This window comes from Pleuronectes platessa, chromosome 14 (genome assembly GCF_947347685.1).
Source record: "Pleuronectes platessa chromosome 14, fPlePla1.1, whole genome shotgun sequence".
NCBI lineage: Eukaryota > Metazoa > Chordata > Actinopteri > Pleuronectiformes > Pleuronectidae > Pleuronectes > Pleuronectes platessa.
In genome coordinates, this window is record NC_070639.1 from 4,778,535 (window position 1) to 4,802,511 (window position 23,977).

A 23,977-nucleotide genomic window follows, 5' to 3' on the forward strand; every position below is an offset into this window, starting at 1 on the left:
GCAATTTCTAGATGCTCTTGTCATGTTAATCGCTCTCATAGTGTAGATGTCCCACCAAGGGCCAACAGAGCCTTATATTCAATTAAGCCGTACCAAACTGCACACTCATAGATATGAATCTGTCCCCTCAAGATTCCTAATTATTGTCATCAAGATTCAAGAATTACTTGGGAAAACTGTGAATTTGTCAATAAACGCCTTATTTCACCATGTTAGAAAAAGTGAAGACCTGGCTCTGGCCTCTGATCCGGATCAACACCGGGGTTCTTCCCTGACTAACACCACATCCTTCCAGTAATTTCCATGGTTATCCGTTCAGTTGATTTGGTGTGATCCGGCTGACAAACAAACAAACGGCAAAACGTGACCTTCTTTACAGAACAAAACCAGGACAATGCGACACATGAAAGCTTGAGTTGGGCTTTTATTGCTCGTTTTTACATCAAACACAAGAACAGTCAACACGTCTCATTTGGCCTCAGGTTCTGTAAATATGACACAGGTTTGTTTGTTGTGAACAAAACCTCCAAAGTGATATTTTCTTACAGTCATACAGAAACAATTAATAACAAAGACATGGATTTCATTTGAATTTCAAGTATATTTGTTTTCTCTTCCTTCTCCTAATATGGATTATTTATTTAGGCTTGGTACATCCTTCACTTACAAATGTAATATCACCTTATAGAAATATCTTTTGGTAATACCGCTCATGTGACGTAATTAGGTATTTAAAAAAAACAATCTGACTTCAATATACCTTCTGAATCAGCACAGTTGTACATATGACAGCTTTGGTTTCAAATAACTACCACTGACCTGAGAAAAGGGGGAAACATTGGACGGCAATAAACAGATTTTTTTACTTGGCTTTGGTCCCTGAAAAAACAGCACTTAAATCAATTCTACATCATAAATGAAACCGTATTAAAGCACATTAGAAATAAGGGTCGGAATGTACCGAGATAAAACGGGGACATAGTAGGTACGTTTACATTTAATGTCCCATTGGATAAAAAAAGGCTGATTTAGTCATATAAGCAACAAATTACAAAAATACTGAGTTTTATCTGTTAAAACACTGAATAATTAAATACAACAGTCGTGGACAGAAGGTCACATCAGAGTAGCCATCGAAAAAATGTATGAATTAATAAGGAAAATGAATTGAATAGAAAGTAGCAGGTGAGAAAAGAATGACTTAACTCATTGTACTGCAGTTTTATAAGTCCAAAGTACAGGTACAAACAAAACTCAAGTGGCGCTCGTCTTAAGTTTCACAACTTACTGAACAAAAGTCAAACAGCCCTTTTCACTGAGGCTGTATAGACATGTTACACCTTTGATTAGTGAGATACAGGACTTGAATTTCTGTTCACTACATTGACATGGACAGCAATACTCCTAGTATTTACCTTACTCTGAATTAGACTTTATTTTAATTATGATATTTATAGCTAGTAGAATATTCCATAAATATTCCTGTTAACATGTTAAAAAGCAGTCTGATACTGACTCACGTCAACATTACGTCCTGCTACTTGTTTACACTCAAAAGCAAGATACTTGTCATCGAGCAGTTGGTAACTGTTGTATGTAGATGTCACATCGGAATATTGGTGTCCATGTAAACGTGTCTAGTGCAGTGGGAGTGTGAAGGACATCAAACCCATCGTCAACATTGATACTTGAACCTCCACAAGTTCACTATGTTTCTGTCAACTCAACTTACATGTCTGAAAAAGGGGAGAAACTACAGGAGAACGACTGAGATGTTTGAGGTCAGCCCAAGACAAACAGGTAAAGTCTGCATAGCTGCTGCATCAGCTGTTCGCTGGGAAGACCAGAAAAAAACACAGAGATTTGCCACATGTTTTAGTCTGAACTCATTGATTCAAGTTATGACACCAGAACACTCAGTAAAGTGTGCGACAAGATTCTTGCAGATAAACACTTACAATTGGAAAAACAGCTCTTTAACAAGGTCATGAAAGTAGAAAAAAAGGTTTTCCCCTCATTTACTTAATATGTTATTGTTATTAATATGCACAAGAGTGTGCACACAGCACCGGGTTTGGTTAGTTCAAATGTCAAGTGTCTCATCCCTGCAGCAGACAGCAGCACACAGTGCCAGACCGGCAGGACGAGAGCACCTGATCACATCATAGCACGACAACGTCAGAAGGTCCACTGAGTCAACAGGGACGACTGCAGACTTGTTCCTGAGAGACACACCTTTCATCGCTGTGGTTGCGGTGTCACTAAACATCTGGAGCCTGAGGTACCATATCAAAAGGTGAACCAAGTTCATCAAAACATATTTTTACTGCACTTGCAACCGTCTTGGCTCTAAGTCTGTTAAATACTGCGGAGTATGACCCTAAGGAGCTTCAGTTTTCCTCACAACCACAACGTAAAACACATTTAACGCTGGTTACTTTCAGCGTCATATAACAGCAAAGTTTCTGTTTCCAAAATGTGCATTCGAGACATTCTCTTCCCTGCACTTGAAAAATAAAGGGAATAAAAGCCCCCCTCATATAAATAAAGTCTAAATACCATAGGTGACAAAGTTTGCCATAGATACTCAAAATGTTCAACTCGAAATATTTTTTTGTTTAAATATTATCATATAAAACAATGATCTTGTTTAATTAAAAAGTTTATAGGATACAATTTGTATCAACGAACAGAGGTGTCATCTGGCTACAAGATATGATGCAGACCAGGGCAGAGTTTTGTTTTTACAAACAGTTCCTCACATATAACAACAATCCCATTGTTTGAAATAATCACAGAACTATTCCAGACAATAGATGCAGCCCAAAGTGCTTAACATTGGGAGAAGGAAACTTAATAATTCTTTTATAAAGAAGGCAGATAAATAAGAGGAAGTTGTTAAAGACAAGGAATTGTTACCCATTTTTGCTGTGATTTGCCATTTGATTCACAATTTGATGAATTGCTTTAATAATAATACTGATACTGAATATTACATAGTTTAAAAGATTGGTCTTTGAATGTAATATGAAAGTTATCGCTCTGTAAGTGTTTGTATAAATAGCCTATTTAAAAATTTGTGTTAAACCCACAGACTAGAAAGACGAACGACAACCCATTGTGTAATGAAGCTTCAATATCTCAAATACAGGTGGCACCTATTGGTACTTTTGATGTAATATAGTGATTGTGTAGTGGAGCCGTGGCATCAAGGTCCCAATGCTTGGCCCACATACCCTCAGTCTACAGCCCAGAATTATTGTCTGTTGCCCCTAGGGGCCAATTCGTTGTAGATTATTAATGCGCCATCTGCTATTATGGAGGGGGAGGCGTCTATGACCTATACTGCAGCCAGCCACCAGGGTGTGATCAAGATGATTTGGCTTCACTTTAGGGGAGCTGTCATGTCGGCCATCTTTATACATTCCAGGTTTAAACCACTGAGTTTTAATCCAACTAATCAGATTATTAATGCTTAAAGAGTAGCAAATCTGTTAGTGTTCCCACTGTGGTGACACTAATTCTCTGGTAACAGAGTCTGTAGGAATCGAGTTTCCCAGATTCTTGCCAGAGGGTTTCTGGCATTTTCAACAGAGCGGTACATGAGAGTGAGTCCCTGCAGGAGGCAGCTACATTTAAAGAATGGGAAAAGAATAGAGGGCTGGTTATTGAAAAAAAAATCCGCACTGAAAGCTGATGAGCTGTGAAGTCAGCTGACAGAGCTAAACTCTAACAGAGGAAACTATTCAAAAGAGAACAACGGCTCAGGGTTTTTTGACTGGACTTACAGCTCTGCTCTTTTTGTGGTTGGTGCAATTTTCACTTCCCTGTGGGGGGAAATCCACAAAACATCACCAGAGCAGCTGATCTGCCACCTGTCACAGTCAAAATACAGTGGGAACTTATAGGCGATGACAATCGATGTTGTCGTCCCAGTGTGTGGAGAACGTCTTAAAGATCTCATGGTCGAACTTGAGCAGTACTTATACCCTGATATGATTGCCCCCCCCCCCCAAAAAATAACATTAACAAAAAGTGCCAAAAACATAATAGAATTAAAATATGCAAATAACTTAAAATATAACAAATAAATTAATATAAAATTAGCACTGTCTCCCTTACACATTAAAAAGCCTCCCTAAGCACACTGGTGTCTTAAGTGCTGGAATTCGATATAGAAAAATATGGCAATCTCAGGGATTTCCCTTAACAAAAACACCATCAAAATGAATGACACAACTTCCCTGCAGTGCAAATAAGCTGTCCATAAGCATCACACGGCTTAGGGAGCCTTATATCTTATGGTTTTGGCTTGTTTGCGTCCAACCTGACTTAAATAATTAAGATAATTGCAGTGGATGACTCTGCAGAAGAAACTTCCGTTAGGACGAAGCTGTAATCTAATCCTCTTAGCTAGTTTTGCATTTTCTCCATCAAAATTGCAGCTGCAAGCTCCTGAGCATCCATCACATGAGGGTGTCTGGTCATCACCATTCTCACTAAATCTGGAGGGAAGATGCAACACAAGTTAACAAACATCCTCTCTCTCAGGTCCTGGTATCGACCCAGGGTGGGGGGATCCTGGTGCTGGGACACTGGGGGCAGGTCGCTTTTGTGGGGAGAAATGGATTTGAGGGGCAGCTGCGGGAGCGGTGGAAGACTCGATGTTGAGAGGCCATGGGGCGATGAATGAGCTTCCCTCCCCCTGCTCTGCAAGGTAAACATATCATAGCAGGACTTGGGCGACTGTTGGTATTGGGGCTCCCAGTTTATATGCGGCAGTGGTTGTTGGTTTAAGGAAGTGTAGTTTCTTCTGGAATGAAGTGGTGACCCTTCGTATACTCTGGAGTCCGGGAACCCACCATCCTGCCAAAGGGAGCCCATTAGATTTCGGCCAACGGAGGAGCTCTGAGAGTGGGAGTGGGCAGGCGAGGGGTGGGGTGGGCATCGTGGACTAGATGGGAATTCCCCTGGAAAACTGCTCGGTGATGAATATTGAAGGTGGGGTGCAACATAGGCCGATGGGCTTTTGAAAGGATGTGGAGATGCGTGACACGTAACAGAAGATGAAGGGTCTTCCCAACCAAAATCACGCTGTCTTTGCAATGCTAGAGGAATGGGACAGCCATGAGGAGCACGATGGCCCAATCCAGGTGGGACACGACTTGTAGGATGGGTGTACTGGCCAGAGCAGTGATGATGGTGATGAGGATGGTGGTGGTGATGGTGGCACTTGGGGCCGTCATCTAATAAGGGATCAGGGGAGAAGGAGTCCGAGCTGATGCTGCCTTCACTGCTACAATCTGTCAGCAAGCCTGCTCGCAGATCAGCTGGGAAGAAGCATTCATGACTTTGTGGCATAACCAGATTGAGGCTTGAATATGCCTCTGCCAGTGAGCTATAGCCTACCTCTGGAGACTGACATCTGTGGTAAGTGTCGGGCTGACTCGGTCCCAAGGCTCCAGGAAATCTGGAACTTCCCCCAGGGTATTCCCATTTGTCCAGGTTTCCTGATGAAGGAGGTGCCCCTGGAGCAGGATACCCTAAAAAGTTGCTGCTACAACTAATGCTGCTGCTGCTGCTGCTTCCCTTCTGTCCTCCCACTTTGGACTGGACCAGAAGCCTGTCCTCCAGGAGGTCACTGAAGGAGCTTCGGGGGCTGGGGTTTGGTTGTTTCTTTGGAGTGCCCTGACTTGGCTCGGCCTCAGCCATTCTGTGACCATGACCAGGACTTTGGCTCTTCATCATCAGGGTGTCTTCCAGCAGGCCTCTGGAAGTGGCTGATGAAATTTTGGCACTGGCTCGGAGCTCATCAGCCACGGCACGCTGGGGCTGGCTGCCTCTTTCAGGATGGTAAAACTTGCACTTGTGGCCATATGTGCACTTCTTCCCTACAAGAGGGAAAAAAATAGTTATATTTAATTTTTTCACATCTTTGTAGAATGTATTTCTTTCTTTCTTTGTCTCTAGTATAAAAATACTGAGTGTACTAAGAGCTTATTAATTCTAGAGTTTTTTTTGTACATGAATGGATATTTTACCATATGGGCACGGCTGCTTCCTCTGAATAACAGGCCTCTTCCTTAGAAAGTTGTCCAGACTGGGTCCATGACGTCCTAGTGGGTCATCTGGTGGCATGAATCTAAAAACACAACCCCACATTTTCAATCATGCATCACTCAGGATTCATTGACTCTGACAGCAGCAACAGAGACTGCATCATGGATATTCTGCAGTTACATTTTGTTAGATTGCCTTTGCCTGCTCGTTTTACAGTGTATTCAAATGATAAGTGAATACAAACGCTTGGTGGTTTGAGCAAAAGAACAAAAAAGTAGAGTGTAAAGAGGGGACTCATTGGAGCAAAAAGGAAGAGAAGTAATCAGTGATGAGGAAATGAAAGTGTCTGATAAGTAGATGAAGCTCAAATTTTCTCAAATAATTGCCCTGCAAAAAGATATTGTGAAAATATTGTCTGCAACTATATAAAGGTGCATTTCAGTGTTGGGACACAAACTGGATGAATTTTTTTCTTTGAAATTAACTCAATCTTTTTAAGTCGAAGCATTTGTGAGTTTCTTACTTGTCATTTACAAAGGAGTACATCAGCAGACGCTCATCAATGAATTTCTTCCACTCTGGCTTCTCATTGGCAAGGTCGCGGTAGTTGTCATTAGAGACAATGATGCCGTCGGACTCGTAGGCCAGTTTGACGATGAAGCGGTCATCGTAGCAAACCACGCGACGCCCCTGCACACGTCGAGATGGAGTGAAGACCAGGATCTTCTCTTTCTCTAGTTGCCTCAAGATCTCCTGGTCTGAAGAAAGAGAGGGGGTGATGGTAATGTAATCAAAGAAGATAAAAAATCCCTCCCAAGCACATTTTATTTCTAAAAATAGAAAGTTACCTGTGATGAGAGCATCGGGCCGCGACTGCTCTTTTCTCCAGGCAGGAACAAAAACAGTGATGTCACGGTGGCCTCGTTCTAAGAACCAATCAACAGCCAGCTGGATGCCTTGACACGAGAACACTTCCTTATTTCCGTGACTGCAAGAGCAAATAAAACATGTTAATGGCAAATTCAGTAAATTAAAGGTAAACAGAAGAGGTTTCCCATCACAGACATTTTTTTAAATAAAATATCATTACTACATCGTACGGAACCTTGGATCTAAAGCTCATAATGTTACAATCGTTTTCGATTCACTCCAATTTGTTAAGACCTTTTTGAGACAGTTTCACAGATAAAATATTTTCTCACTTAACATCTGTTTCTCTGTTGTTTTGATTTCAGCTGTGGTCCATTGGTTTAGGAGTTCTAATTCCTATGTCTTCAACCACAGTATTAGTTGAAATTAGCTAGATCAATGCAACACACATTTGGCAAAGCTGACCTCCACAAATGAGAAAGACACACGTGTGATGTTTAGAGTGAAACTCTCAGATAACAATAACTTCCATTTAACGGCAGTGGGTGTGACCCCATCTTTTTTCATTGCTCACACAAATACTTTAAACGAGACATGTTTAAGACTTGATAGAGACGTAGTAGAGAACATATAATAATACAAATAATAACTTTAATTTATTTTGCGCCTTTCAAGAGACCCAAGGACACTTTACATGTGTCAGTGGGGATAAAAGACAAAAATATGGTTGTCTTGGTGGCGACAATGGCTTTGTTTAATTATATTAATTGAATTTTTTTATTGATTTTGTTCTAAATTGGTCATGGTGGTGAATATTATATAATTATCAAATTTTTGAATTGGTAAATGGATCAATGGAGATATTATGTGTAATTTCCCAAACTTAAAAAAGCTTCTCTTCCTCACCTCATGGCTACGTTGCTCCCATCCACCACAACAGGCCGAAGGTTATCTTTGTCCTCCAGCAGCTGGGACGCACACAGCAGCCGACAGGAGTCCAGAGAGGAGCTGAAGGAGGAGGAGGAGGCCAAAGAGGAGGATAAAGAGGTGGAGGGAGACTGGTAAACAGTCGCACCTCCTTGCTGCTCCATCTCTGTCTTGGTTCCCAGTTTGACCAGCTCTCCCAGGATGTCATTGATGAGTGCGTCTGTGCCCAGTTTCCTCAGCACCAGCAGCACCAGCTCCTCGGAGTACCCTAGCTTGAGAGCAAACTCCACCTTGGTGCGGTAGTCAGTGACAGGGTCGGTCGGAGCTGATGTTTCTGGCTGTGTCAGGTCCAGCCTGACCGGCTGACAGGCAGAGGAGGACTCTTGGTGGTGTTGGTGAGGCTGATCTCGATGAGGATTTTGAAACTCGGACCGATTCTGGATTCGCTCATCTTCACTGTCGGATACTGCACTCTCCTCTGAGAAATTACTGCAACTACTGCTGCTGCTATAGCTTGAGTGAGTACTAAAACTATTACCGCTACTACCAATGCTGTTGTTACGTGGGGCAAGAGCTCTGACCTGTGAGATTCCCACAATCCCTACATCGGTTGCATTGCTCAGACTCCCCTGACGCTCAGCACCTTCCACATGGAGGTAGTCCAGATCCAGCTCCAGGCTGAGGATGTGGCCTGACCCATCCTCGAGATGGTCCTTCAGGCCCATGAAGCCGTCTCATGCATCCAGCTCCACGCCCTCCGTGACCTCCCGGGCACCTAAGCGACCCCACCGTTACTGCCGATGGTTAACAGTTCCCTGGGAGTGAAGCTTGAGGGAGACACAAGAAGGGATGGTTAAGTTACGGAGAACTGCATTCAAGTGAAAGTATGCAAGAAAGCTGCCCATCATGTTTAAAAATCAAACTACTCTGCTCTGGTTGTTCTGCAAACCCTCCAGAACACCTCCAGACAACCTCTTCTTCTACTAACAAGGACAACGTTTTTAGCTGCATCTTTTATACAGCTCCACACATATAGTTTTCATATTAAGATCTAACCACACAACTGACATAACAAGAAATCTTACTCACACCAAGTCCCATACGGATGCATAAGTACATTTAATTAAATCTACTGTCACCCTACCTGCTGCTCCACTTCTATGGATTTGCATTTTAGAAGCTCAGACCTGAGACAATGGATTCCATACCTCCTCACTGACATTCACATAATTACTGGAAACATCAGTCAGTGAATAACATTAACACCAAGAATAAAGTATTTTCTTAATTTAATCAAATAAATTGCATGATGATGTCTGGGTTCTTCAAATTGTCACACTGTGCATGTTCTTGCAGTTGTGTGAGTACACAATGTTGCCTTGCCCAAGGTTATCATTAGAGGCATGCTCATCAGTCAAATCTAAAAGAACAAGTGTCGTCTAGCTTGTGTGACAGGAAGGGAGACTATGATTATTGTTCACCTTGTGTTGTCTAATGTCCAAAAACCTTCCCAACCTTGCAGTGTACTGGCTCCACATCAAAACACAACCCATCGCTCATTCGTGATGAACACATGAGTGAAGATACATGCACACAGCTGCAATTTAAAACAACAGAATCACAAACTGTGTCCGATTCTTTTTATTTTAGTGCGAGTTACGAACCCATTTTGCTGACAGAGAAAGAGCATGATTCAGCCTCTTCCTGGGTTATCGATGAATAATCGAAACAGGAGGCTTTGACAAAGTGCTTTAACACCAAATAAAACAAGCAAACAAAGTTATTTTGGTGTGCAGACATGGTGGCAAAAGATATGAGAGAAGCTGTACAAAAGTTATAGTTTATGCATGACATACAGGCAGTTACTAAAGTGTGACAAATTACTTGTTTATTTTTAAATGTGTGTGAAGGTAGGGTCCTAACATAATCTGAGGATGTAGTTATTCTTTCAAAAAAATACTTTGTTTAAATAACTTGAGTCCGGAGTCTTTTGCAAACATCCCTCCTTGAATCTACACAGTCATATTGTAACTTTTACAATATTACAAGGAGATATAGTATCATTGATGCTGTATATACGAATGATGCCATAGATGCCACATGTAGATAGACATGAGGACATGTGTGGTCCACAGACAGAGACACTGTGCATTGCCTCAATATGAGACATATTTTTGTGGAAATATCAATTAAAATCTGGAATGGCACTCAGTAGAGAGCGTACTGTCTCTTTAAATTCAGTCAAGCTGCACCAAATTTCACATATTCATAGATATCACAGAAATAGGATTTTCCATCAAGATTAACATATGATTCTCAAAGAAAAAAGAAAAAAAAATCACCATATCTTTGGTGAAGGAAGTAAGGATTGGTGTGTTTGTTATTTAGAAGAATTACTGCAAAACTACTGGAGAGATTACCACAAAATCTTGTGGAAGGATGCATGAATAATGCATGCATATTTAGGGAGCTGTAATCTGTAAGTAATACTATTTGGTAAAACTTGATTTAATTTAAGGGCCTGGTGAGCCCTTGGGGTGGTACTATCTCCACTGAGTGTCATTCTAGTTACCAGCACATTTTTAGATAAGAGTGAAATGATGTAGAGTGAAGCAGTGTGCAAGATCTGAAAAGTTCAATGCAGGTTGAACTAATAGCAAACTTCAGGACTGAAAGTTAACCATCTCAAACTCACATAGTAACAGTAAACTTCACTCATAAGACATTAAGCTTCCAACTCGAATCATAAGAGGTGGTTTCCACTTCAGTGTGAAAGTGAATGAAGCTGTAATGATCCTTTAGGTCCTTTTTCTCCACAGAAGCTGACCTGCTGCCCCCGCAGGGATCCAAGCAGCGGCTGAAACAAAGAGCGATCTGCTGCTGTGGGAAATTGCTCAGTGACCCCTTAAAAAAACAACATGTGTTCCTTTGCTTGCACATTGCCACAGTATTAAGGACACACATGCACACGCACACACACACATTAAAACACACAATAAAAGTAACCTTACTTTACAAAGGGTTCCTTTAAGCGTTCTTTTTAATCAGATCTAGTTTCAGTTTTGTTGGTTTGATGCATAATTTCCCCCTGAGTACAAGATAAGGCCTTTTGTTCATTGTGTCGCAGATTATCTAAAATATGAACAATGTGTTCATTCTTTCAGTCGCCTATTCTTGCTTTTTTTGCACAAAGAGGCATTTGCAGAAATATACTGGCAGTGAAGGATCAGTTGTGTGATACCTGGAGTCACTAAATCACCTGACATCCCTTGTTTGATGTGGACAGAGAGGCTGTGGGGCTGCTTGACTGGTAATAACCTCAAAGGGACTTTCACAGCATCAAACTGCTCCCGGGACTGTGACCAAATGATTTCTAAATGACTCACCTGTTTACAACTTTGTCCCTGCCTACAAATACAGGGAAAGTACACACAGGGAAAGTATCATACGATCTTTATCTGCGACGCTGCTTCGCATAAAGGGGAAATATCTCAGGCACAGTTGTACTGCTGTTTATATGGAAAATCATCCCAATTTGAGTGAAGCAGAAGGAGATAGTTGGATCCACGGGACTTCACTGAAGAGCAGCCACCATGGCCACAAGCGGCGATGATTGTGCGTGAATGTGGTGTTGCAATTATCGGATAAATTAGTTCCCGACTGGGAAAATTGACAAGAACACTTTGTCGGAAGTGCAATTTTTTTACACGAGTGGCAAAGCTGATGATGTATTTGCTTATAAACCAAGTAACATCATTTTTCAATCAGCTGTAGATAGTAGCTTTTAGTACGAAATGGTCAAATGTCACCTTTGCAATGTTCATCTCCCGTAAGCACCTAACATCAGGTTTCAACCAACAGTAACGTTTTTATGAGTAATATGCATAAGCTTTGACTGTTCCACCTGATAATTTTCTTATTATGCAAATATTGCAGAGAGCTGTTATTTCAATAATATGTTATTTACAGTCTTTTTTTTTTCTGATGTCACAGCACATTAACACACCAGAGATGGAACCATGACTTCACAGCTCAGCCAATAGGGTGGGCCACGGTGATTTCTTCATGATTCCTCTTTTAATAAAATCATTTTCCTTTTTAATCAGGTGAGCGGACTCCGAACAAGAGGGGAAGGGGACCAAAGGCAACAAACAGCGATTGTGTTTCGTGTGTAGTTTGAAGAATGAAGAGTTTTTAAATGGGTGGTACATTTTCCAAAATGTTTGAGCACGGATGTCACGTTCACCGTCCACTCATCCCTTATTGATTGCCATGACATTTACCTAGTTTGGATTCCTCCACCAGCTACCCGCCCTGCTCCGCCTGTCTAAACTCAGGTTAGGGTTAGCCCTAAACTAAGCTATGACAATAAATAACCTTGAAACTTTGATTGTTTCCAAGTCTGTTTTCTGCACTTGTGGCCTCAGAGAAACAAAACATCTGCCTTGAACGAAAAAATTTTAGGGCCAGAGCACTAACACTGGAATTGGTGCAATTAGTAATGTTTCTCACTTTCTCACTTGGATGGAATAAAAAAGTAAATGGCACATATTTAGTTTGAATTCTTAAAAATTACCTTCAGACTCTATGTCTGGTTATATTTCAGAGACATGTAGAGATAAGTTTCTTGGATGTGGAGCTAAAGTGCAGCAGAGCATGGGGCTCTTTATGTCCCGACTCCTCTTGTCTAAGCTGCCGCGCCGCTGTTTGTCACCCTGAATGCCACAAGAGAGCTGGAATAATTTAGTTGGCCCACAACAAAAGAGGCACAAAAGGAAGGAGTGAGAGTGTGTGTGTGTGTCAGGGGGTGGGGGAAAGAAGTGTGTCTGGCTTGCCGTCCTTCAACAATGCAGCTGCCACCCAATCTGTCCTCCTGTGACTGGAGCATTGTTCTCTCGGCCAGAGCAGCGTGCACAGACGGAGACTGGGGGGGGATGGGGCCTTCACCCCCACCAACACTCACACACACATATGCACACACTCATTCTCAAGATGCCTGATAATTCAGCAGTCACACCAGCCTCAGTCCCAGGTCGTCAGACATAATCTCGGAGGAGTCAGCAGAAATATGACAGACTCACAGCAAGTGTAAATCACCCAATCAGAGGCACTCATCTACTGTCTGGGTCTGTTCATTGTGGCCTGAATTTACAGCCTTTTATTTTAGAAACTAACCAGGAATTTAATCTAAAATATTCCCATAAGTGTCTTTGTGTCAGAATTAGCTTTAGTCTAATATTTACTGATAGAGATAAATATTCAGTCACTAGACCTTCATTGTTTAAATATGGAAATATTTCAATTTAATTTAATTTAATTTTGGGATAAAGCTTTACAGAATAAACATGCTATTAAACTACTCTGACACTGTGATAGTTCATGTTCATGAGTTGAGGATACACTCGATAAAGATCCAAATTCTCATAATACAATCCCAAAATATTTAATTTCAAATATGTTTTGCCTTTTATTGCTAACCCATCATTACTACAGAAATATTTTGACAATAGTATATTAATACATCAATGTTAAGCTCAATGAACTTTATAAAATCCAGAAAACAGATTTATTCTGCTCAGACCTAGTTTAATGTGCTGCAAGTAAACATGCTCAGAACCAATAACATCTGCCTCTTAAATAAATGTATATATAATAAGGGATGTGCAGGAAGATTTACCTTTAATATGTTTTTAACAACATGATTCTGCTTTTACAAAATGTCAAAATTATTTTGTGGAAAATGACAAACCCTATTGATATTCTATATAAAAAAATACTACAGGACTCCAGTCACTAGTTAACAGTGTTCTCTGCACATCAAAACAAAAAGTGATCATGTCAATATTAAAAATAGTCGAATAAAGATTTTCTGTATCCAAATGTTTGTTTTTACTACAAATTATTATTATTGTTAATAATAATAATAACAATTCCTTAAAATACAGTTGCATGTATTGCCTTCAGCCTCATACAGGCAACAGCTTTTCTGAAAAACAAGATTTATTTGAAATATTTTATAACTATTTAAAGCTGCTATGAATTAATACAGATTTATGGTTTATAATTTATAGTGCAAATTTTTAGTTAATTTTTCTTCATTACTATGTGGATTATACATCAACACAACAAAAACAATGCAGGACAATACTTTTGTGAGACTGTAAATTTATCCGTTGTCCAGGCTTTTTAATTCCAAATATATAACAGAGAAAGAATAAGTCATCTCTCAAATAGTGTATATGTTTAGAGGAAGGTGTGAGTCCTTCCACAGAGAGCAGATGCAGCCTCGACCTCAGTGACCCAGCCTGCCTGCGCTGCCTCTGCACTGTCCCCCTCTGTGCGTGTCACGATCCAGGGTTAAGGAGGGATGAGCTCCCCCGAGGCCAGACCGAGGGAACACCGGTCCCTGAGGGCCACCGGATGGCTGAGCCCAGTGGTGAACCAGTCTGCCACACCGGTGACCGACCGGGGGGGAGGGTGTAGAGTGTGGGGTTGTATATTTATCTATATATATATAGATATATATATGGGCAACAGATGCCTGCTGAAGCCACAGGGGACCCCCGTGAAAGCATCCTCCTCCTCCTCCCCCTCCTCCCTCTGTCCCTCTCCTACTGCTGCCCTGCAACTGGTGGTGTCCATATTCGTCCTCAGCGTCACATATCAACACTGTCTGTCATGTGAGACTTTGAGGTAGGGGGTTGAGGGTATCGCTCTCACTTTCACCTCCAGAGCTGTGCACACTCTCAGTTGGCTGAGTCACCTCAATGTTAATAACGAAACCCAGGATCAGCCACTCACAGCCACATCCAATAATACATGAGCAAATAGCAAACGTTAATTAAACTATTCTCTAATTGAGGGATTCATTCAATTTGAGTGAGAATCAAACTGTTCCTTATGTTGTGGAACAAACCCAAAGACACCAAGCTTTAAATTTCACTTATAATCAAAATCCCATTGAAATGGAAACGAAAAAGTTAGCATTGTCTGTCCATTAATTAAACAATTTAGTTTGGTTTTTAAAAAACGGATTTGCAGTTTTTAACTCGTAAAACAAATTTGAGAAAAAACAAACTCTTATAAAGTGTTTTTATGTCTCTGTAACTCTTTCTAGATGAGGCGCTTTTCCACACATGATGGCCACAATTATACACTTTTGCACATAAAGGCTGTTGCTGCTGTTAAAATGAATAATATCACTGATCAGCCAAATCAACTTTCTAATATAACGTCTGATCAAGTTTGACTTTAAACACAAATAATTTTGAAAAAGTAATAGATAACGCGTGTTGATTGAATTATTTCCAAACAAGCCATATGAACAAATTGAACGGCCTCAACAAAGCCTTGATAATGTTGCCGATCGCTGTTTATAGACAATGTATTTTGGGTAGTTGTGGTCATGAAGATTTTATGATAAAAACTATAATCAAGCAATCAATTGAAAACGCTGCAATCCATGACTTAGCATTAAAGTTGTGCTTTCAGTATCATTCAACATGCAAAATTCAGGCTCACCCAAGGCAAACACACATAAAAATAAATTAAATAAAACTTACCTCACAGCTCCAAGTGAAACAGCAAGTCAGCAAAAAGGTTTTTAAAAAACTCTTACAATTGCCTCCCCTGAAATGTTAACTCTGGCCTTTCAAGCTGCCAGGCACTGAAGAAGCAACTTTCCGGAGTTGGTGATGATAAAATCAGCTGCAAAATTCCTTTTTTTTGCAAAACAGTAAAATGTCAGTATCCACCAGAGAACTGGAAAAAAGTAAAGCTGTCAATCCAACTGTTTTTTGTTTTAGTATAGCAGCAATCCTAAGAGCTCAGCCTCCAAGTTCTTCTTTTTGGTTGAGAAGCAGAGTGCAGTGTCCTGAAGCTGCCGGTTTCATAGTGTGAATGACAACAGATGGAGTGTGAGGCATCTACCATCCCCTCCTCTCACCGAGGCGGCCCTCTGACCAATGACAAGGCAGGAATCTGACCACAAACACACACGTCTCACTTTCCTGTGTTCACCAAAGCTCAGTCTGTACACACAGTAGTCAGCCATCTCTCAACCAATGAAAATGGACTTTAAGATAAACTAGGATAACTCCACCCTCTCCACCCCCCACCCAAAATTTCACAGGCACACACACACAAACACACCCACACACACACACACACACACCACCAGCCCATCCGCCGGCTTGAGCCATGAATGGACGAGAAGGCGTGAGCTGACAATTGTGAGGAGAGGGACACAAAGGAGGGTCCTCGGCAGGCAGCTGCACACAGACACACCATGCTCAGGGCCATTACACACACCAAAACACACACACACACACACGCTTGTGCACGTGTGCCCATGCACACACCACATACACAAACAGACACACACACACGCACACACAAATACAGATACATGAGGAGAAAGAACGAGTAAAAAAACCACAGGACCAAGAATTGAGCCATGCGGAACACCTGGCTCACTGGGGGCGGCTGTCGCCTTCGACCTCTTTGTTTCATGGGTGGGGGATTGGTTTGACTCAGACAATGAGACAAATTATGTTAAAAGTAGTGTGTGCTCCCAACATGGGTGTTAGAAGTGATATTGCCTGTGTGTGTGTGTGTGTCCGACAGAAAGTTAGCAGGTGGAGAGAAGCTGTGAAGCGAAAAAGCCTTCAAACTAACAAGTAGCAGAAAAGGAGAAGAGTAGGAACAGACAGAAAGCAAGAGTAGGGCTTTATTGTTCGGACACGGCCCTGATGAAATGGCGGCACAGTTTCAAAGACCTCCGAATGTGATGAGGGGTTTTGCTTTTAGGCTCAGTGTAGAATAAAGACTGGCTGCCTGTCAAGCTGTACTTTAACAGATCCAGTTACAAGGCGATTGAACCTTTAGAGAGAAGGACGTCGTTTTTTTTTTCCAACAACGCCAGTGAAACAAAAAAGATTTACTCTTCCGTAGAGGAGAGATCAGAAAATTATGATTATAAATCAAAATAAATGTAATCCATCTCTAATTATGCAGTCAAAATTAGCGAGAAGCACAAATGCAATCGAATCAAGTAAATCATATTGTTACTTTAATATAGGTGAGATGGTTGTCTGGACACTAAATATCATATTTCAACAGATTCCGGAAAGGTGAATGCAGATAACCACCAAAGTAAGTAGGATTCATCCTCCGGGAACCGTGAAAGTCTGAACAAAGTATCGCAGCGATCCATCCTTTATTGAGATTAAAGACATTTCCCTGTTGATCCTAAGTGGTGGATGAACCAATATTTCCATAGAGTCATGATTCAACTATGCTTTTTTCCATCATTGTTTATTAGTGATTCTATTTTAGGGTACTAATTAAACCTGAACAGTTTTTCAGTGTTTCAGTGTTTCATGTCTCAGCCCATGGATCTGTTTCTGTTCTTTTCAGTTTTATCTGCCATTTTTACCACCATTCTGGAACTCCTGTTTTCTGTCCTCATTCCTTTATTTGGCTGAAAAAAACAAACAAAAAAAACAACCAAACTCCTAAATATCCAAACAGAAACTCAGATTATCAAATGGATATCATATTAAGATGGACCATGTATCAAAATAAAGCCAAAATATCTGAATCTGCCATCCTGCACTTTTGGAGCCAGAGTCTGTACGGTCGCGCTCAAGTGATACAAGTGATAGTGATGTGCCATAACATCACATGATACAAAGAACGAAGCCTTAAGTTTTGAGTGAACCACAAGCCGACGCTAACACAAGATATTTATGTGCCTGTAATCGTGTGTTCATGTGATGCTATACTTCTGAAATTACACACAAACAGATTTAAACATCTGAGGCCACCGGCACGGATGGCTTAATGCCAGCCTGGCAAACTGGGGATATAATGGGGAGCAGGCCTTGGCATGTGTTACCTAAACAAACTATCAACATTAAAGAACCTTCAGACCCACTGATGTGTTTTAACTCCTCTTGCTGATGAAAAGGAAAGGATTTCAGAAAGGATGTCAGAGATGTCTTCATACAAGAAATTAAACAGGGGCCCCAGATCACCTGGTAAAGTCTCCCCTCTACACTCTTAACCTAAATTCTTCATTTGACATGACAGATTTACAGTGTAAATAAAGGAAACATATCTATATATATATTACGTATATATTTATACATATATATATATATATATATATGGGTATACGGATGATTGTCTGACCTGTTTTTTATATATATATATATATAAAACCAGGTCAGACAATCATCTGCCTGCTATAACATGGACAGAGCTGTCAGTCAAACCCACTTTGTACTGAGAAAAGTTCTCTTCAGGTGATGACTCCTCTCTGCGGATTGTTAAAAAGCAACCATGCATCCTCTGGAACATGCAAATGTATAACATTGGTTATTTTAAGTTATTCTAGTAAATGTCGTTGATATTGTTCATGCACACAGAACACATACTCTATTGAATACAGTGTGTGTTTGGCCTCGACCAGTTGGAAAGACTAGTTCTAAGTTAGTTCACCAAATAGCGTGATTCATAGTTATTATCATTCCTGCTGTGGTCTGCTCTTCAGGCACAGTGGGGCATGCAAATGGTTTGAAACATGTGGACATTACTGATATTTTAGACCTATGCTTCACAGCTCCCTTTTGTGCTGCTGCCTTTAGCCAAAATTCTAAAACTTATTATAAACTATAGGAATATAAACTGCTCAAAGATTCAATTAGAATATTGAGGAAGCTGCATGTACATCTGTATCTTGTCATGAATGGAGTTTTCATTGTTCCTCTGAAGGTGAGCACTAAGTTACAAACCAACAATGTATCGGTATTAGAATGCAAATACAATGTTGTCAGCCATCGGTTAATTTATAACATTTTTCCTCCATCATCCCCCCCTGCCCCCGCTCTCCCCTGACTTGCAGTGACTCCTTAATTGGGGCTCAGCTGACAGGTTTTTCCCTCGGGGAGCAGGAGCCATGTGGACCATCTGCTTCTAATCGCAGGATGAACAGGTGTCCTGCTCCCGCCGCACCGAGCCCCTCCAACGCAGCAAAGTGCAGCACAGCGCTGGGAGACTGCTGTTTACACAAGATAAATCTGAGTAGTTCTGTTTGACCTGAGCTGCATTTCTACCTCAAACATAACAGGAAACATATGGATACACAAGCTTATCTAAAAGAGTGATCACAGCCATGAACGTTTGACCAGTGCATCTATGCAATAGAAAAAAAAACAGGTCAATATATTATCTATATAATCCCACCGAATAATCCAGAATCATCTGTGTCTTCATTAAATGGGGGAGTTGTGAAGGGAACTTTACTATTAGATTACTATGAAGTATTTCCCTTAGTAACTGCATGATCTAACTTTGATCTGACCTGCCAACAAGTTCATATTTTTCTTTTGTTTGTGTGTTATTTAGCAGGATTACATAAATACTACTATATGGGTTATCATCAAATGATGTGCAGGGTAGGAACCTTTAAAATGTTGGTGTGGATCTTGATCAGGGAACAGAAAATTGTAATTTAGGAGCACAGTGTGTGAGTTACAACCACAAGATTTTAAGAAATGCTATGTGGCTTTTAAACTGAAACGATAAATACAGAAAAAGAAGAAAAATTAGACTGGGATATGTGTAATATTACAAAACTTATCTGTGAGCAGCCTTGTCTTGATCCACTCCTGGTGGCCCTGATTCTCTTATAAATCCAGATATGGTGAATTTCATAATGGGACTGTCTGGTCTTGGTGGAGGTATTCGTTCTACTGAGAGCTACTGTGGTTTTATTTGAGATTGTTAACATGTATTTCTATGTACAATTGGTGCAAACAGTGCTTAATATAATCAATAACTTTTATGAAAATTATTATTTAATGTATTATTTTGCACAACGAGCTAAGATACTAAGTATATGGAAGAACATATGATGTGCACATAGAAGGGCCTTAGACAGATTGTACATATGTCAACATGAAGAATAGATATATTAACTAATGTTAAGTATCTTTTCCTGCAGCTGTATTCTGTGTATGTGTCTAATATCTGAATGTTTGTGTCTTCCCTGCTAATTAATTGATTAATTTCCTCAGAGCTCATTTAGCACCATACTGGGACACCACAGATTGAATAACAGTCTTGGACAAAACCAACCTCCACCCTAAACATATGTTTCACAGCAGTCCCCTCCAGAAGATAACGTGTTTGATCACATTGAACGTCCAGTTTTACCGTTTTATACTGAGTGGCATGAGAAGAAAGAGGAACAGGATGGAAGAAAGTGTATGTGTGATAAGATAATCCACACAGAGGGTTGAACGTGTGCCGGTAAAGGAACAGCAGGAGTCGAGGCCCAGTGCGTAAACACCGATCCAGGCAGCGGGGATTACTGCAGCTTCCTTAATAGTGCCTGAGAGGTGGATGCAGGGAGAAGAAGCAGTTGTCCAGCTGGTATCATCCACACACACTTTACAGACATAATGCTATTCTAACAGCCCCCACACATGCTCCTATACCTATGGAGAGGGAAGCCAAATAAACAGGGCCAGGCCACATGGTGTGTGTGCGTGTGTGTGTGTATGTGTGTGTGTGTGTGTGTGTGTGTGTGTGTGTGTGTGTGTGTGTGTGTGTGTGTGTGTGTGTGTGTGTGTGTGTGTATGTGTGTGTGTCGAGGGGGATGGGACAGGGTCATCAGACTTTGAAGGCACAAAAGGTTGGCCTTAGGCCCAATGCCCTCCGGGTCACCTAAGGAGGCAAGGAGGCATCATGAAAAACACACACACACACACACACACCACCTGCTGTTCACCCAGGCCCATGTTTGGCGTAATGAAGATAGAGTGAATCAGCAGCCGGACACATTGCTGGGATTTACCACATGCAGGCCAATAAAACCAATCTGCTCAGCATGTTTGGAATCGTAGTTTTATGTACAAATGTTTCAACTGAGTATCATTTTTATCATCAGTCCGTCCTGATCGAAGGCACAGTATGGTGTGTTCAGGCACTTCACCCCTGGCTCCACTGTCTCTTTTATTTACATGACAGGAATAAAACTCATTTGGTCATTTTACGCTTTTCGTATCTTTTATTTTGATTAACGAGTATTGCGGCCCTTATGCAGAAACAACAATGATTCAGAGATGACAAAATAATGTAATATTTCGAGAATAAAGTTGCATTATATTAATATACAGTTATTTATTTTAGGAAGGAGAACCTGTGCTCGCCGTAGTTCAAATCCTTTTGGATCTAAAATCTGGAACCAGTCTCATTGTTTCTTGTCAAACTACAAAACTTCTTTGTATATCACACTATTGTAGCCGACCAATACCAAACATTGTGTTTCTTTTTTCAGAATCATCACAGTTTCTTGGATAATCTTTTCAAAGTCTTAAAAGTATTTTATTACCTATGACACCTGTAATAAAGTACTACTTAACAAGATGCTCCACATTCATAATTTTAACGCAGGCAATAGAGTGATCATCAATATTCTACCTCTAAAACGACACATAGTATAAAGTAATGGATTTTCCCAGGAATGAGCAACTTTAGCTGGGGAAATCTCACGTTATTTTCAAAATACTTTTTTTCCTTTAAGCAGCCCATAAGTATTCTGTCAGACTTTGCTAATTCATTCAATTGGTTCAGAAAATTATCACTTTTAATTGTTTGCCAGAAGATTACTGCATCAGTCTAAACGCATAAACTTCTACCAGCACAATGACACACGACTCAACGCACGCAATTGAAGGTTGAAGGGTGCTTAAGCAGAAATATCCAAATAAAACACTTTGCTATGACTTATACAGAATCTTGCTTCCTGGAGCACGAGGATTTCCAGATTTTTATGCCTGAAAATCAACGTCAGGAAATGGTCGCAAGAAATGTGGGCGTTTTCATGGATTTTACAATCATAGCTCTACTGTCAAGAATGCATGCAGCCACACACACACACACACACACACACACACACACACACACACACACCACACACACACACACACACACACACACACACACGCACACGCACACGCACATGCACACACACACACACGCACACACGCACACGCACGCACAAGCACGCACACGCACGCACACGCACACACACGCACACGCACACACGCGCACACACGCACACACACGCACACACACACACACAGATTCACATCTCCCTTATTAGGTCATGATAGATCGTCCCCACAGGGCCTGGCCTATTGAGCAGTGTGCGTATGTGTGTGTATGTGTGTGTGTATCTGTGGTGTATATTAGCAAATTTCTACATTTACATACATCTTGCTGCCTAAGTGTGTGTGTGGGTCAGACTGTGCAGGTGCGTGAAAGTGTGTGTGTGTGACATCAGGGCGAGTGCCAGGTCAGTGGGGTCAGCGAGGAACAAAAGCATGGAGCAGCTCCCAGCTGCCGGGCCAAACATCATCCTGCAATGCCCCTCCCCTCCCTTCCCCCTTCCTTTTCACTGGGAGCGTGCCGCAGTCCTGATTCTGCTGACACATGCACATTAAAACATACACACCCATACACACAACATACAGACACACACTTGTCCCGCCTGGCAGTCACAGTCTAGAGCTCACTGCTGCAGGAAAAAAAGGGTAAAAAGGCACATGGGGACACAGGAGAACAGACATAGGTACAAATGTGTAACACCGACTTACAGCCAGGATTTGTAGTTGAGTGTGTGACACTTTTGTTTATTAATTAGAAATAATAGGGAGGTGGTCTTAGTAAACTCTGATGGATTTTAATGGAAGAGATTTGAGCTAATTTTGGGGGTTTGGTTTCTCTATATTTTTGCAAGGTCACGACATTAAAGTGCCTTGAGATAATGTATGTTACAATTTGGCGCAAAACAAATAGAGTTGAATTGACTTGGTTAGGGTTAGAGAACAAAATCATTTTAAAATAAATGATAAATAATACGTAAACTAGAATGGCAATAGAACTAGAAATTTACAGAAGTCACAAACATCTTTAAAAACGCCCCATGACCTGATCTCATTTTCTTTAAAATTCCAAGATAGGATTTTTTTTTTTTATGATTTTCACAGATTTTTAGGCTTGGTGGACGAAGCCTATGCACTCTCCTGAGTAGCTGCTTGCTCTGTCATCGATTCAGCCACTAATCACAGTCTTCTGTTTCCCATCATCAAAGCTGTCAAACCAGAGTGTGAGCTGTTGAGTCACTGAAGCAGACACATGATGACATGAGGCCGTCTGAGGACAAAAATCTGTCAAGACGTTGTCAACATGTTCAATTTGCATCTCAGCAAAATGAGCTCAAACAAAGTGGAGCTGTGTTTGTGTGTTGTACAACCTATACACCTCACACGTTTCCCAGTTGATCACTTGTACCTCACTCAGGGTTTTAAGCTGATTTATCTGTGCAACAATAACTTTCTATCTTTCTACGCTGTGTTTATGTTATTAACAGTGTACATATTTCAATATTAAGCTGATTTATCTGTGCAACAATAACTTTCTATCTTTCTACGCTGTGTTTATGTTATTTACAGTGTACGTTTTTCAATTTGTTATTGTCCCTTGTGTATATATATTTGTTTACCTTTACTGAGTGTGTATTTCTCTTTTTTCTTTCTTTGCTCCTGTAATACAGTACATTTCGGTGGGACCAATGAAGGCATTATCTTATCTTGGCATTAGTTATTTTATCTTATCTTTTCTTATCGTATCTTTTCTTTTCTTATCTTATCTTATCTTACATTATCTTATCGTAGCTTATCGTATCTTATCTTATCTTATCTTATCTTAACGTATCTTATCTTATCTCCTCATGGGTGTGAATGTAGTGTGTTTGTGATAAAACAATATAGAAATAACAGCGAATGGACAATTATTATAGTCATTAATTATATATTTTACTGAGTGACTGAACTTTCACTTTCTCATACATTGTCCTATAAAACATTTAAATTTGTGACATTTCTATGGTTCCTTTTAATCTTCTGAAAGTATCAGTGATATATTGTGTGTCGATTTAAAATGAGTACTTACTTTCACAAGACATCCATCCTGTCCGGAGTCAAATCCCCCATCACACACACACACAGAGACACTGAGTCAGGAAGAGCTGCTGCTTTCATAAACTGAG

The 23,977-nt window shown here is 40.7% G+C and overlaps 1 protein-coding gene across 2 annotated transcripts; it reads right to left on the reverse strand.

Moving 5' to 3' along the window:
* Positions 1-406: 406 nt before the first annotated feature.
* On the reverse strand, positions 407-23,937 carry LOC128456523 (probable ribonuclease ZC3H12C). Of its 2 annotated transcripts, none has more exons than XM_053440732.1 (6): positions 23,881-23,937; positions 7,837-8,684; positions 6,909-7,048; positions 6,584-6,818; positions 6,042-6,142; positions 407-5,891 (listed from the first exon to the last, which is right to left on the reverse strand). In XM_053440732.1, exons 2-6 carry the CDS (start codon positions 8,580-8,582, stop codon positions 4,414-4,416), a joined length of 2,700 nt encoding a protein of 899 aa, XP_053296707.1. In that variant the 5' UTR covers positions 8,583-8,684; positions 23,881-23,937; the 3' UTR covers positions 407-4,413. The 2 variants fall into 2 exon arrangements, with proteins under 2 accessions (XP_053296707.1, XP_053296706.1); XM_053440731.1 differs by lacking the exon at positions 23,881-23,937 and adding an exon at positions 15,420-15,808.
* Positions 23,938-23,977: the final 40 nt, after the last annotated feature.